Source organism: Mustela lutreola, chromosome 13 (assembly GCF_030435805.1).
Source record: "Mustela lutreola isolate mMusLut2 chromosome 13, mMusLut2.pri, whole genome shotgun sequence".
NCBI lineage: Eukaryota > Metazoa > Chordata > Mammalia > Carnivora > Mustelidae > Mustela > Mustela lutreola.
Genome location: NC_081302.1, coordinates 18479288 through 18496715, shown reverse-complemented (window position 1 = coordinate 18496715; position 17428 = coordinate 18479288). Strand labels below are relative to the sequence as shown.

Genomic DNA, 17428 nt, shown 5'->3' with positions numbered 1-17428 from the left:
TTTGGGCTTTCTTCTAGAAGGACTACTTGAAGTTATGTTTTCCTCTTCTCCTGAGTGGTGTGGACTGAATCACAGCAGGCGTTTTTTTACCTGAGGCTAAAATTTCCAGGGGTGCTCACCATGGGGAAACTGGGGATGGAGCAAAACCTATAGAAGACAGAGTGGGCAGAGAGAGAGGAAGCAAGTCTTCTGTGAAACTGTTCAAGCAGCAGTGTCAAAGGTTGCTTAAAATTGTTATTTATTTTATACTTTCTGTCTTTTGTACCAGTTAAATCCCTTGAGGGTTTTTGCCCATTAGAGTTAGGTTATGATTTTTTTTTCCCCCCCACAGATATCTGGGTGACTAAAAGAAGCTCCAGTTTCTTTTAGTGTGTGCGTTAAACAAACATGGTGGCGGTGGGCGTTCCCATAGCAGAGCTGGTGACATGTCAAGTCATAGTGTTGATGTTTAATACATTGTTTCTAGGTACATAAAAAAGTCCTGGAGATTTTTTGTGAGTTGTGAGCATCAGTCACCCTTCTGTACCCAAAACCACTCTGCCTGTTCACCCACAGTTTCAAAGGCTGGCTTCATTGGCTGGGCTTTTCCATGGTCACGTAACCAGAATTCCTGAGACCCTTGTGTATAACTTGTTGATCAAACCATCCTTTCTTGCTACCCCCTTCATTAAAGCATGAGCTGAAGTACTTCGGCTGCAAGAAACACAAACTAATTTGGTCTGTTTAATACAAAAATAATTTATTAGAAGCGTTTATTTTTTATTTTTTATTTTATATTTTATTATTATTATTTTTATTATTAGAAGCCTTTAGATATGTCTCACAAAACCCCCAAATTATCAATAATCATTGGGTTCCAGAAAAGAACTAAAGCAGGATCTCTGGGGAGCCCGGACAGTTTTGCTTCATTTTTCTACTCTGTACATTCTGCCTTTTGTCTCCAGGGCACCTCACTCCTAAATTATGTATAAGGCAACTCTGGTGGTGAGAGACTTGATTTTTTCTGTGTTCCATTTCTCATTCTCAGATGCAACAATCTAGTTGGTTCTGTTTGCACTGCATGTTCACATTCAGTGGAACAAACTCTAATCAGATGTGACGTCCCATGACACACATGTGCTACAGGGGCCTCTCTCGTGGAGCTGTTGATAGAGCAATTCTCAGAGGAAAGCGAAGTTCGTATGAGGTGGGCTGATCCCACAGGAATCGTAGCCTGAGAAGTCATTTTGGCCTGAGCTCCATTGATGAATGAGAATTTCTTCTCTCTCCCTGCCCCTAAAGCCCCCCCCCCCCCCGGCAAGGTCTTAAGCCCACATCCATGAGCGGTTACAAATAGATAAATAATTCCTAATTTTTTGGCCAGGTGGTTCAGAATCTCAGCTTCCGCCTGGCTTGGAGGAGCTGTAATGCATGGGCCTGGTTTCCTTTAGAGAAATAGTGCCGGTGATCTTTTTTAGGAGAGTCAGTGAAAGACCAATGAGTAATTCTGGGGCTCGTTTAGAGCTGAGGGGATGAGGGGCGCCTGGTGGCTTAGTTGCTTAAGTTGCATGACCTGCCTTTGGCTCAGGTCATGGTCCCAGTGTCCTGGGATCAAGCCTGCCTTGGACTCCCTGCTGCCGGGAGCCTGCTTCTCCTTCTCCCTCCGCCATTCCCCCAGCTTGGGCTCTCTGTCTTGCTCTTTCTGTCAAATAAAGAAATAAAATCTTTAAAAAAAGGAACTGAGGGGATGAGATTGCAATTTTTTTTTTTTTTTGGTAGTTGAGTAGCATGTTATATATCTATATATTAATATATATAGATGTATGTGTAAGTGTGTATATCTACACATCCATCCATCTATCATCTGTCATCTACCTACCTACCTACCTATCATCTATCTACCTATCTACCTATTGCCTATCTACTTACCTATTAATTTATCAATTACTTATCTATCTACCTATGTGCCTATCACCTATCTACCTCTCTCTCTCCCTACCTATCATCTATCTATCCAACTATCTATCTATTTATCTATCTAAAGTATGTAGGCCTTTTGTCTCCTGAGCTGGTTAATGTGTTGCAGAGCATTTTGACTCCTAATTCATGACTGTAAGTTGGGGAAAGCATTCTGTTTAGCAGACCTTTCTCTGCTTTATAGACATAGAACATATACATTCATATCAGAAATGCTTGTTGGGGTGCCTGGGTGGCTCAGTGGGTTAAGCCTCTACTTTCAGCTCAGGTCATGATCTTGGGGTCCTGGGGTTGAGCCCCGCATTGGATTCTCTGCTCGGAGGGAGCCTGCTTCCCCCTCTCTGCCTGACTCTCTGCCTACTTGTGATCTCTCTCTCTACCAAATAAATAAAGAAAATCTTTTTTTTTTTTTTTTAAAGAAATGCTTGTTATTGGTTATATATAAAGATTTAAGTATGAGATGTATAAATGTTGATCAATCACGGCTGGAAAGACAACTATGAGTATATTACCTATTGAAGGATCAATGATACCATTTATATACATGAGACATAGCATTACTGTTCTACCTGTGACTATTATGTCTAATTTGTAGATTGCCGAATGCTACTTATTTTTTATTGAATCCAGAACCAAAAGAATATATTATAGCTGAAACACTTAATAAATACTCTTCTGAAATTTTTTTTTATTTCAATGAATAATATCAATATATACTTTTACAGGATAATGCTTGTATTTAATAAAAGTGGATGAATCTATAACTTCCAGCAATACATTATTATGAGGAATATTTATAAAAATGTATAATAATCACTAATACTATTTTAAAAGATTTATCGGAACAGTTTTGAATGTCCTCAGTGATATGCTTATCCTAGATCTATATTTGAAGCTATCTCTGAGCGTTGAGTGGCTCAGCCCATTAAGAGTCTGACTTTTGGTTTTGGCTCAGAGCATGATCTCAGGGTTGTAAGGTCAAGCCCCATGTGGGGCTCTGTGCTCAATGGGGAGTCTGCTTGAGATTCTCTCTCTCCCTCTCTCTTCAAATAAATATATCTTAAAACCTACCTCATTAATTTTAAGCCATGAAAGTATCTTCTTAGTTTTCTTACAAAATATTTATGTACAAATAGGAAGAAAAGGGAGGAGATGAATGCTTTATTAAAGATCTTTGCTTCACGCACTATGTTAGTTGTGTACAACACACTGGGAAACAAGGCGAAGGTGATCCTTACCCTGTTGGAGCTTGCAATCTCAGAAAAAAATAAAATTAAATAGAATCAATTAAATGCACAGAAGCAAATGTTCAGGTAAGCACCAGGATGCAGGGCAATATCAGGGACTGTTAGGGATTCCTTCAGGGTTGGCAGAAGTTAGAAAGGAGTAGACATGACCCTGTTACACAAGTTGTAGCACAACAGCTTTCACTGAGTTGAAACGACCTTGTAATTATTTCTTATTGTTAATAGGATCCCAAATGCAATGTGATTATTCCTGTAGTCACAGTCTAGTTAGAGTCAAGAAAACATCCAAAATGGTAGTCCAGATGATTACAGATCTTCGGAAAGTACAGGCTTTCTTGAATGTGGCTCCTTTCCCAGGCAGAACGAATCTCCCTCTTCTTGAGAGCAGGTCTTCCGCTTTTCTTTTCGCCCCTCCCCCACCTTTTGTGCTTCTAGCTCAGGGATGGCTCCTTCTCAGGTTCTTTTGAAGAGCTTCTCCTCTGCTCATTTCCTATCTCTAAGCTTTGTCTTTGGTTGGTGCTTCTCACCCAGCAGCGACTGAGTATTTGCAAGGGGGACATTGAACAAGGTTTGAAGACACAATGGGGAGGGGTTGCTACTGGCATCCAGGGGGCGGAGTTCAAGAATGCTGCTAAAATATTCTGCCACATGTAGGACAGCTCTCCTGCAAAAACCCAAAACCAAACCGAAAGAAAAAAAACCCCAAACCAAAACCCAAACCAAAAACAACACTAAAAACCCCCCAAACCAAAAAAAAAAAAAATTGCGTAGCCTAAGGGTGAGAAACCCTCTAAATTTCATAAACTAAATTCTTCCCATAGATGGTCTCCCTGAAACTCTCAGTATTTAGTACTGTTTTGTGTTTCAAACTCCCAGAGTCACAGCTTCAATTTGGATCTCTTTCCTAGCCTCCTTGCAAAGCCGTTCCTCCTCCTGCATTCTGTGCTTTCTCCGTTTCTGATCCTGGTACCCTGTGTGTATCCAGTTTCTCCAGCTGAGATCGAGTGTTGTCTTTAATTCTCTTTCTTTCTTATCTGCTGAATCCCATCCAAGACAGCCAAGTTATCTCCCACCTTCCATGGATGTCTAATCTAACCACTTCTCTTCGCTTTTACTCAAATCCTCACTCTCATTTGCAGTACAGAAATACTGATTCTCAAAATAGCCATTTGGTGAACTTGTGAGAACAAATCAAATCATGTTACTCCCCTACTGCCCTTTCTTTATTGTGAGAGTCCCTCCTAAGTGTGACCTACGAGGTGTTGTGTGAACCTACCTTATCTCCAGTTTTTCTCCCCTTGGTTCACATACAGGACTTATTTCCTTTTCTTTTTATTTGGTTTTCAGTAGTTTGACTGTAATGTATTTAGGCATGATTTTCTTGTGTATTTATTGTGGTTGGGGTTCAGTGAGCTTTTGAAATCTGCCAGTTTGTGGTTCTTAGCAGATTTGGGAATTTATAGTTTTTATTTCATGGAGTACTTTGTCTGCCGTATTTTCTCTTTTTGTCTTCTGGGACTCCAGTCTGATAGGTTAGATTTTCTGAATTCTCCCACAGCTCCCTGAGGCATTATTTATGTCTGTCTGTCTGTTTGTACTTATAATTTTTAGATTGGATACTTTGTATTGGTCTCTCCTAAAGTTCTCTGACTCTTTCTTCTGTCATTTCTATTTAGCTATCAAGCCCACCCAGTAAAGTTTTTATTTTGCATATTATATTTCTCAGTTACTGAATTTCCATTTTGTATTTCTTAGTAGTTTCCTTTTTCCTCCTGAGATTTCTTACTCTATAATTTTCAGAGCACACATTCCTTTTACTTCATTGAACAGAGTCCTAATAGCTCTTTGGAGTCCTTCCCTGTTTATTCTAACATCTGGATCATCTCATGTTGGTCTGAATTATTGCCTTATCTCTTGAAAATGGGTCGCATTATACAGATTCTTCATATGTCCAGTTATTTTAAATTGCCCCTGAACACCTTGAATGTTATGTTATTGGTATCTCTGGATTTGATTATATTCCTCCAAAGAGTGTTAATCTGTTTGTCTTCAGAGAGTACTACTCTGGTTGGACTCAAACTGTCAATTGTGCCTCTTGGGAAGCTACTGCAGTTTTAATCACATCCTTTTTCCTTAGCTTGCAAATGGCGGGACAACTTAGAGTCAGCCCTGGCCGTGTGAGAGGTAGTTCAGGGCTTAGCCAGAGATTTGGGCAGAGTGTACATACAGCAGTTGGGGTTCCCTCTCTCTGGCCCTGTCTTGGTTGGTGTCCCTCCCTCACTTTCCAGCCACTGTGATTGCTTGGATTTCTATCTTCTAGTGCTTTGGTCCTAAGAAGATTGAGATTTTTGTTTTGTTTTGTTCGTTTTTTATATGGGAATTTCGTCACTTTATAGATGGGCTGCCCTCAGACTAAAAGCCACAGAGATGGGAAAAGAACCCTATGGCTTTTCCCTTCCAAATAGTGACTCCCTTCCAGACTCTTTTCTCTTTGGTCCACCCTCTACAGCTTTCAGGTCATCGCATGTCACATTTTGTCCAGAGTTAATGGTTGTGCTCTGTTGGTGGCACCATCATACTCCGAGTGGGGCCCTTCTCCCTGTCTCTTGGACATAGAAGGTTATTACCACTTCAGGGCAAGAAACCAGAGAGGACACTGAGCCAGTGCTATGAGACCTCCACTTAATATCAAGTCCTTTTGCATAAAATAAATGAAGCATAAAAGAGAGTGGCATGATTTAGCTTGCTGTAACCTGGGCTCTATTAGTACAGTTGTACGGGCTGGATCTCTTTCCATGGCAGGGGACCTGGGCTGTGCTAGATCCAGGCTTTACTCTGAGCTGGGGAATGATGGTGGCATCCACAAGTCCTGTGTTCTTGCGTCATTAAATTTGGTTCCAGCAGGAGAGAGAAAGCTTTGCTTTCCCAGAGGCCCCAGCAAATATCTTTTTGCATTTCTTTCTTGCAACTGGCTGCCTATTTTTGAATCAGTCACCCTGCCAGCAGAGTGACTGCTATGTTTTAACCAGTGTAGACTCATCATTATATATATATATATATATATATATATATATATATATATATATATAATTGTGTATGCGTATTGGTCTCATTTGAATTGCATGTATGTGAATGAGGGACAGGTGAAACTGAAGGAAATTCCCAGGGGAACAGATGCCCACCAGTTCCCAGCAGATCCAATGCCATTGTCATGATTCCTGCTGGATTCATGGACCTCAGTACTTTTTATTCTAGCTAGGTGAAGGAATACATTTGACTCAGTCAGAACCTTTTCACCATATAACATTTTACAAACTCCTATCACTGTCAGAATTTATGGCAAGAAGACAATCTCAGAAAAGATAGGAGGAGCAAGTTTACCTGTATAACCTTCCTACTTTTAATTCCAAGGTCTTGTTTTCGTCTGTTGAGCATTTGGTATTTTATGACTTGTAACATCTACTCTGGTGTTCCTGACATATATCTTGATCTTGGTGTCTTGGTACCAAGGGCTCTTTTCTATGTCAGCCATCAATAAAGCTGGTTTGAGATACAAATATAAAAATCCGGTAAGTTGACTGGGGGAGAGGAAATGGTCGAAACAAAAGGAGAATGTATAGTATCAACTAGCTGTTCTAGTGTAAAGCTCTTCTTTATTATGAAATAAGGCACAGAAATATAATATCCTTGAATTTAAATCTATTTGATTAATCACAACTCATTACAATCATTGTTATTGAAGCCCAGATTGTCCTATGTTTAGGCAGTAGAAATCGATTGAAATTGACTGCTGGGTTAGACCAAATTGTGTCCCTCCTAACCACCCCCCAACCTCTGAATTCATAAGTTGAAGCCCCAGCACCCAATACTGCTCTATTTAGAGATAGGGCCTTTAAGGAAGGAGGGAAGGTTAAAGATGGTCATGAGGATGCGTCCTACTTCATGGCTGGTGATCCTATATAAAGAGAGAGGAGATAGCAGGAGGACACATGTGCAAAGAAAAGGCCATGGAAGGACACAGAGAAAGTGGCTGTCTGCAAGACAAGGAGAGAGTTCTCAAGAGATTCCTAGCTTGCCAACAAGCTTGGACTTGATCTTGGACTTCCAATGTCCAGAACTGTGAGAAAATAAATTTCTGTTGTTAACTATCCAGTCTGTGGTATTTTGTGACAGCCCTAGCAGACTGGCATAGCTCCTGAATCCTTTTCATTTGACCCTACTAGTTCTTTGATAGCTTCTTTGCTACCTTGTGGACAAGAGGCTTTAGCTAATGTAGCATCTTATATATTTCCTGCTCCAGACCTAGAATGAGGCATTTCGTTAAGAAGCACCCATTTCTTCTTGAGAGAAATGATGCTGCAAGATGATAATCTGGGCACAAGGATGCCCTTTGCCCCTCAGTTGGCCATTTGTTTCTAGGCCTTTTCAGAGAAGCTAGAGAATATGTGTATTTAAAGGTAAAATTTTTCATACTTTCATATTGATACTTCAATTCAAATTCAAGATTAAAGAATTTTACTTTACTTTTTCTTTATGTCTCTCCTTTCTTCCACATTAAAAAAATCCCGATTTTCAAAGATACAGGATAGAATTAGAGAGTAGAATTTGAATACTCTGTAATTATTTGTCTTATCCCATAGTAAACTCCTAACAATTGTAGCATAACATAAAATATAATTTTAGTACTTTTTCTGTTTTCTTCTTCCATGGCTAATATTACTGGAAGTGTTTATTGTTACTGCCTTTTAAATCCTTTCGTTTTTTGATTTTTCAAAAATTTCTTATTTTTTTCCTACTTTTTCCTGTCCTAAGGCATTTTCTTTGTGTGACTGGCTCCTGTGTTCCTTCGTTTGCAGTTTTGATCTCAGAGTTCTGTCTTTCATCTTTACTTCTTTCCTGAGTATAGTCGCCTCAGAGCTGAGGTTTTCTGATTCTGATTTGTGTTATTCCTTCATGTTTTCTTTCATTACCTTTTTTTTTTTTAGGTGTGTATCTTCCTGCATGCTTTCTTTGTCAGTGGGGATATTCTGTTCCTTATTGTCTTTTTTATTGTAATAACTCTGTTTGAGATTTGACCTCAGTATTTTTTTGTTGTTCATTTTATATGAAGTGAGTATTGTTTCTGGACATTTAGATTGAGACAGGTTTCATGAAAGCTTTTCTAACTTTACAGAACTAGTTCTGTTTGCTGTAACATTTAAAAATATGGGTGCTTATTTTCTGAACTTTCTTGGCTTTATTTCCCTTCTCACATTGGTCTCCACCTTCTTTATCTGTGCTTCTTGGATCCCTATTCTGTTGAATTCTGATCCCATTTCCAGAAGTTTCTCTTCTGTGTGGAGTTCTGTCCTGGAAAAGAGCCTGCTTGAAAGTTTTGAGAGTTCATAGAGGTCCAGATTGCTCCTGACTATTCAGTTCTCTCTATAGTGGGTCCTTTGCACATACCCCAAAATTGAGAGGGCCAATTGCAGCCTGTTTCAGCTGCAATTCTCAAATTGGCCCGCTGTCCTTTCCTATGAATTCTTTTGGCTATTTTGGGGGTTCTCCTGTACTCAGGTTCTTCAGACATTATCCCACTGATTCACTCTACTGCCTGCTGTCCAGACTGATACCGTGAAAATCTATGCCTGTTGCTGATTTCCGCCAACCCTGTTTATATTCTGAAATTATGGGAGTACTCTATCATCTAGTTTTGTTATATTTCTTGGATTTATTTTCTAGTTGTTCTATCTGGTTCATGTGGGGAATCAGAGATAATGAAAACCATGCCGTCATGGCTGCCATTTCCAGAATGCCTCCCAGTGCTCCTATTTTAACACTTTAAAAAAAAAAATACACAAGCAGGGAGATGGCTGTAACAGTTTCTCATGTTGGAGAACAGACAAGGAGACATGTTCATCGATTCTGCTCCTTCTGGATGAGAGAAGAGGAGGAGAGAAGAGGAAAACCCCCACAATTCTGGTTGAAGTTCCCTTCCGCAAGGAGCCTGCTGTTTTATTTTTAATTTCATTCATTTTTAGTAATTGAATTCTTACAGAGCTTGATTTTTTCATCCGGGAACATGAGCCTGGGCCACGTCCACTTGCTGTTCGATAGCCTAGTCATGCCATGTTCTTTGAAGCCAGGCTTTGAGATTTTTTAAAAATGAGTCTTGTTACCTCCCTGGTATTTATTCGGGCTGCATCTGGCTTTGCTTTCTTAGGATGCTTGTTCTATGGGGGAACTGTAGCTTCCCACGTTGGGCATTTTATCAACAAGCAGCTTATTGTGTCCTTTGTGCTTATACTGTGAGCAAACTGTAAGATATGGTCCTTTCCCTGAGGGCATTTGGTTCTTCTCGTCTGTCTTTTGGATACAGGAAGCCAGGAAACCAGTGTCTTGTGGGCTCCTCCCCTCCCCTGCTACCCCCACTCTGAATGCTGATAAAAATACTGTGCCAATTAAACGTAACTAGGTCTTTGAATTACAGGCCCAATTTGGTTTGGAGTTAGTGTTACACTGTCATTATCAGCTTCCAAGATTCTAAATGAAAGTCTGGATTAATCAGTGCAGATCCGCATCAATGCGAGGGATGTATTTGCTCTGAGTGGTCTACATTGGTCTACACTGCTGTCCATTGATTACTCAGAGTTGTGAGACGTGATGGGTTCTCTCCCACATTATGTTTAAGATAGCAGTCAAGATAACTTGTAGTATCTTTCTAATTGTGCTTCTCACCATTTTGTTTTTGAGTTAAACTTGGATGGTTCTTAACCAAAAATTTAGTATCTTTCAAGTGACCAAACAGATGACTTCTTTCAAGGAGAAGAAAACTCCCAAGCAAGAATAAAAAATGGCCAGTTGTGTTTGTAGGTAAACTATAGATTTAAGACTACAGCGTTCTTCTCAGTAGAGTGATGGTGAAGAAGATAGCTCTGGAATCATTGCCAATTTTCAGATACCTCCTCCATTATTTTGCAGTGCATAAGTATGTGACATCGGACAGTTTTCATTCTGTCTCCATTTCCTCATATGTAGAATGTGGTAGTAATGTTCCCTACATCATAGGATTAATGTGATAATTAAGTGAGATAATGTATGTACATAGTAGATCCTCAACTATTGGTTTGATGGGTAAAAGATGGAGTGTCGGGGCTTTTTAAAGCACTGTACTGGCCAACTGGGATATAAAAATGAACAAAAATTGGGATGTCTGGGTGGCTCAGTCAGTTAAGTGTCCAACCTTTGGTTTTGGCTCTGCTCATGATCTGAGGGTCCTGGGATTGAGCCCCAGGTTGGGCTCCATGTTCAGCAGGGAGTCTGCTTGTCTCCCTCTCCCTTTGTCCCTCCCCCTGCTTATGCACTCTGTCTCTATAATAAATAAATAAATCTTAAAATAAATACGCAAAATTCCTCCACTTGGAGCTTTACGGTTAGATGAGGAGACTAATTAATTAGCAATCACAGGAAAGAATATAACATTGTCACCACAATAAATGCAATAGAGAGGCATGAGACACTTCAGGGGCACATAATAGGGACAAGAGCTGTGTGGGAGGTTAAGGAAAGTTCCCACCAGAAGACCAAGGTCAAATGTAAAGAAACGTAGATGGGAATGAATTAGGAGAAGGTGTGTGTTTGTCACATGTGTGGATGAGCACAAGTAGGATGAGAGTGTCCCAGTCAGAGAGGTTAGCATGGAGAGTGACTCTGAGGCAAGTGGGTCGTTGGTGACTACGAGGAACTGAGAGGCCAGTGTGCGAAGGGAAGGGTGCAACGGGTGGTGCTACCCGGGGTGAGCCTGGAGGAGGCAGGAGGGAAGGAATGGTCACAACTTGGGTGCCTTTCTAGGCTATGTTTAGGAATGTGGTCTAGCAAACCATGTTAGGTGTTTGAATTCTGGAGAGACATTTGCAAAAATCTATTATTGTTGTCTTGGATTTCTAAAAAAAGATTTATTTATTTACTTGAGGTGGGGAGGGGCAGAAGGAGGGAGAGAATCTCAAGCAGACTCCCTGCTGAGCATGGAACCCACCAGTGGGCTCCATCTCGCCACCCTGAGATTATGACCTGAGCCGAGATCAAGAGTCAGCCATTACTGGGCTGAGCCACCCAGGTGCCCCGGTTGTTGTTCTTCTATTATTAGTTTTGTTCCTTAGCAGTCCTTTGCAGACTAAATATGTTATATACATTAATGTTTATTTGCTGATTCTTTCTTCCAATCTCTATTATTGTTCTTCTCTGAATGCTTAATTCCTCATTTTTTCCACTTAGGAATAAGGCTAAGAAGATAGCTTTGTTTTCTTTCAATCAGCTTTACTATTTGAAGCAGAATTTGCTTTTGTATAACTTTAGGCAAGATAAATGAAAAACAATTGCCAAAATATTACCTACTGTGACACACATAAATATTTTATGCCTCATCGCCTTTGTGAAATGCTCAAATGCTGTCATTTGTTACTTGTCTAACTTAAGCCAAAGCCAAACTCATTAGAAATTTTGGTGTCCTATGTTGGCAGGAAACTCACTGATTTCACGTGTTTTGATCTCACCCAGAACAAACTTTTGGAAATTCGAGGCCCGAGGTCGACTCTGCGTGACACGGGGGGAGTTTGACAGTGTGTGTGTACGTGCACGTGTATGTGCACACATACATGGATATTCTGTGTTTGCTGATCTCCTCTTGGTCAGTGAAGAGCTAACAGTCGTGCTGTGAAACTCCCCAGACATCAATAAGGGCACAACTCCATTTCCTACCCTACAACAAGGAAATAATATATGCAATTAGGACATGTAAATAAAATTGTCCTGACCTTTTCAAAAAAGCTGAGTAGCCTTGGGGTGTCCTGGGGCTCATGCCATGATGTTATCCTTGACGGGCACCGTCCACGCCGTGCCCCTTGAATTCTCCATTCTCTAGCAACCCCACTGTGTATAAAGGTGCCTGCGCTGTCTTACTCTGTAATTTACCTTTTATCATTGGATGATAAACTTGGCTGGGTTTACTTTTTTTCTATTTGTATATTATTCTGGTATAAAGTGAGGTTTTAGCTCATCTAGGATGAGAGTTGTTGATCATATTAGCATTTTTTTCTAACTACAACACCTCACATTTCATGTAATATGCCTCTCCCCAGAACTTTTCTGAATATGGTTGTAAAACTAAAAAGTACTTTTAAGGGGTGCCTGGGTGGCTCAGTCAGTTAAGTGGCTGCCTGTGGCTCAGGTCACGATTCCAGGGTCTTGGGATCAAGTCCCGCGTCAGGCTCCTCAGCAGGGAGCCTGCTTCCCCCTCTCCTTTTGCCCTTCTTCCTGCTCATGTGCTCTCCCTCTCTCTCTCACTGAAATAAAGAAATAAAATCTTAAAAAAAAAAAGTACTTTAAATGGTAGGAATTGTCTCTAGCAAGCTAGGTAATGAGTAGAATTGCAATGGTGGGTTTGGCCCATGAGGATCGGGATTTCCCCATCACATTGTTAGTGCGGAAAATCGCTTACACCACAAGGAGCATGAGCGTTATGCGGAGCTGAGAAATCAGGTGAAGGGTCTTCATCTTTCTTTGATGTACAAGATTTGATTTTTTTTCCCCCCTCAGGAAATATAATTGTTTTAGCCAATATACTTTTGTGTAACATATGTAGATCGAATACTTTTGGCTGAATTAACAAAATAAGCAAAAATAAAAGTTTCCTGATTTAGCTCTATTTATATAATAATTTGTTTTCTATTACTAGTCTATTTGTTAGTTAATAGTAATTAGTTAATTGGGTAGACATACTTAATATTTGATCAATATGTTAATAAAATAGTTGAGCAAAGGGTTAGTGGTTTAGGATATTTTGTTTCATGTAAATAAAATGTAAATGTGTTAATGGACAATACATATATATATATTTTTTCATATATGTATTTTTAATAGAAAGTGCTCTGGTAAATAAGTTTCTCACATAGAATGTGAACCCCTTATATACAGTACTGATTATTAATGCCTGACATGTAGCATGTAATCATTTTTAAATGAATAAGTAATTATTTTGAAAAATACTGTATCTGTTTCAGGACCAGATCTTCAGGTTTGCATATCCAAAAAACCCACGTGTTGCACTAGGAAGATGGAGGAGAGATACCAGATTGCAGCTCGCCAAGATATGCAGCAAGTGCTTCAAACATCCAGCTCGACATTGAAGTTTCTAATATCGCGAAATGCTGCGGCTTTTCAAGGTAAATGTATCTTTATTTCTGAAAGTAAGAAGACTTGTTATGCAGTTTTCCTCTTATTATACTGGGAAACTTGGCTGCATTTACTTGTCTTTGGATGCCATTATTCTGGTGTAAAATGAAGTTTTAGCTTCTTCTAACCCTCAGAACTTGTTTCCGAGGTCATCGTGGGGCATAAATACTGAGTTGGACTTAGGAAACCATTATGTTAGTGAAATGGTTCTTGAAAATATATGCTCTTATAGGGTCCTTCCAGGGCCCCCAGTATTCTGATCTATGGTTTTACTACAATAAGGATGGACATAATTATTAGATTTTAGTAAAGTATTCTATAACATAAAATCTCATTGTTTTTAGCTGGGTAATTATAGATTTGTTTTTAAAAAGATGATCTGAAGAAATATTTTTCTAATTTTACCCCTGCTACCTCATGTGGTTTTCATACGAACACCAGTATGATATTTCAAAGTGCAGATAAGTCTGATAAATAGTAAAATAGGAAATATTAATTGGATATTTAAGGATCAGCTAAGACCAGAACTCAGACTTAAATAGTATGTTCAGAAATAATATTAATGGGTTAAAAAATTATGAGGCATATTGGAAAATAGATGATTTTTTCTTATTTTAGTCATCATCTCTATAAAATTCTTTATTACTACAATAAAATAGCTTAATTTATTTTTCCTTTTATAAAAGATTAGCTTTTCTGTATATGATTAGAATGAAAATATCTAGAATACACTATTTTTTAGGCAAATTTATTGCTTTTGTTCAAAGCAAAATATAACTTCTGTTAGTATTCCTTTTCCTTAAGTGTATTAATGTCAATCTATTTAAATAATTTGTGCTTTGTTTACATGCATAACTAAAGCACAAAGCTGATTAATTTTTAAAACTATGCTCATTAAATAAAATAAATACAATAAATCAGGATAAAATTTAAGTTGAGATGAAATGTAGTTCATGATGAATTGATTTTTTTGTGGAAACTGACTTGTCAGAGTTTAAAATATTATTTTAGTGATTTTTTTTTAACTGTCTTAGAAACAATCTTATTTCTGTTACGGGATATATTCATATTAAATTGTTGATAAGACTTTTTAAGGAAAAAATTATGATTTCAACTGGCTGAACCAGAACCAGAAGACTTTAACTACACACACACAGCGATATGATGATTTTGTCTCTTGAAAATGACAACATGCACAATATGGATAATATATTGTAAAGATAAGGGAGTGTGAATAAACCAGTTTGGCTAGAACAGGGATGGGGAGTATGGTGGAGATTCATATGCTTGAAAAGGTGAGCTGGACTTAAACACAGAAGGAGACTTTTAAAGCATCAACTGGAGTTTGAGATTCATTAAAGATTTTTGAATAGGAAAGCTTCCTTATAATTTCTCAACTTTGTCAAAATGAAATCCCTTTAAGTAAGAATATATGGCTGAAGAAGATCATGATCAAAGAAGCCAACTTTTTCGGATCGCAGTATTAACCACGTAAGTGAAAGAAAGTGTCATCAGTTGCTAATGTATGGGCATTCAGTGAATGTTAGCTGAACATTTTCCACTGTCTTCAAAGATACTGTAACCTTTCATGCTTTGCTGGATAACTTGATAAAGGTAGAGACATAGAGTATATTATGGAGTGCTTGCCTGGCTTAGTTTGTAGAGCATGCAACTCTTGATCTTAGGGTTGTGAATTCAAGTCCCATGGTGGGTTGGTGGGTGTGGAGCCTACTTAAAAAAAAAAAAGAAAAAATACATATATATGTGTGTGTACGTATGTATATACATATATATAGAGAGAGGGAAGGAGAGAGAGAGAGAAAGAGAATAAGAATACATATACATTAAGTTCAAATGATTGGGAAAATACAAAACCTGAATTATTTAGATTTTTTTTTTTTTTTTTTCAGATTTTTATTTTTTATTTTTATTTTTTTTTTTTGAGTTTTTAATTTTTTATTTTTTATAAACATATATTTTTATCCCCAGGGGTACAGGTCTGTGAATTGTTAAGATGGGTTCAGACTGCTGAAAAATTTTGGTGATATTGCTAAAAGTATGGCGACAACTAAGTGGTAGAAATATGTGGCATTGTCTCTAGCTGCCAGAGTGTCAGGTAATTTTATATACATTAAAAATTTTTCTCTTTTATACATTGTGTTAATTCAGTAGGTTGAGTTTTGCTGTTTACTTAAATATTAATCATAAGAAATGAAAATGCTAGGAATTTTCTTAAATATGACTTATAATAGATTGTTGTTTTGTCCCTTTATGAAGTGTCAAATTATATTTAAGAATCATGACAATATAAATTTAAAATAAATTTGCCTAAAGGCTAACTTTACTGGAACACATTCTCTTATAAGAAGAATACCTACTTTTTTTTTTTTTAAAGATTTTATTTATTTATTTGACACAGAGAGATCACAAGCAGGCAGAGAGGCAGGCAGAGAGAGAGGAGGAAGCAGGCTCCCTGCTGAGCAGAGTCCGATGCGGGACTTGATCCCAGGACCCTGAGATCACCACCTGAGCTGAAGGCAGCGGCTTAACCCACTGAGCCACCCAGGCACCCCAAGAATACCTACTTTTAATTTAATAAATAGGGTAAGAAGCTTTAGGCTTATGTGCATAAAAACAAGCTTAAATATATATGGTGAAAGCAATTTTAGAAATCACATTTACTTTAACTTAATTGAGCAGGCAACTTCATCAATAATTAAAATGCCTACCATCTAGTTTCTTTGCCATCAGAATATCTGAAAACAATTCAAAGTCTTTATTTTTCTAAGAAAGAAGACAGCATGTTTCATTGGGAAACTGCCTGTTTGAGAAATATTTAATGGGGAAATCAGTTCATTTCTCATATGATGTAAGTAGATTTGCTACGTTTTGATATTTTGACTTTTAAATATTTCACTTATGTCCTCTGCTCCAACAGTGTTAACCTGTATTCTTTAACTGGTATTCTGGGTTATAAAAGACTTTAGACCAGGTAGCTGTCTAGATGTAGTATGATTCCTTCTCTCGTGGCTTTCATAGAATCCCATGAAAGCATGTTTTTGAAGCAACCCCTTGGAAGTGGCCGATGGGAATGATCACTTGGGTCTGTGGATTTAGTGGGCACCCATATCACTGTGAGATGCAGGAACTGTTAAAGGCAGGGAGGAAACAGTGCTGGTAACTGGTCCTGGAAGACGTAAGGTTATCTCATATACAGTCCACATTCAGCTCTGGAATTCAGCCCTGGCAGGTATATACCAGGAGAGTCGAAATCAGCCTAGACGGACAACTCTTCTATTTTCCTTTTATGGAATTTATTAGTGTTTGTCTCAGTCAGATTTCCTTAAAATAAACATACACCAAAACAAAAGTCTGTTTTTGGAGGGGTCCATAATTATGACCAGGGGCTTCACTATATCCCAAGTGTAGTCATTTATACTGGATAGAACATTTTATAAGCTAAAAGACACAAGCTGATATCTTTGTGCCTGTTACTCTTCATAAATACACGGTGCTGTTTGCAAAGAGGAACGCTGGCTTTGTCACAGTGCAGACAATAACCGTTCTTTATTGTCGGGGCTTAATAATGCTCATGAATAAAGCAGAACAGCCTGAGATAATAATACAAAAGAGTTTGCTTCCCTTCAGCTCTTTCACTGTGAGTGTGGGCTTGCTGACTTTAAACATATTTTGGAAATATGTTTCATAATGTTTTATTTATTTATATACTAAAGTATGGTGTGATTCATGAAGAAACAGAGGCAGATGACAGAGAATTTGTCATTACTGTAAAAAAGCAACCCTTACGCAGTTTTCAAATTTGTTGGTTTTTTAATCTCCATTCAAATAAGATGATGCAGGTTAATTTTTTTAAATTGAAAACTCCTAAACACAATTTTCAGCATCATTTTCAAAAATTAAAAGGAAAGAAAAAATTTAAAAAAGATGGGATATTTGGGAGAACTCTGTTGGAAATTTGGGTTTTGTTGAAACTTCGGGAAGGTAAGATTAAAAAG

General features: G+C 38.3%; 1 protein-coding gene across 2 annotated transcripts in view; it reads left to right on the top strand.

Moving 5' to 3' along the window:
- GPC5 (glypican 5) overlaps positions 1–17428 on the top strand; it is a 762590-nt gene that overhangs the window by 25944 nt on the left and 719218 nt on the right. For both annotated transcript variants that reach the window (XM_059144298.1, XM_059144300.1), the window contains exon 2: positions 13241–13402. In XM_059144298.1, coding sequence (XP_059000281.1) covers positions 13241–13402 — 162 coding nt within the window. The remainder of the gene's footprint in view (positions 1–13240; positions 13403–17428) is intronic.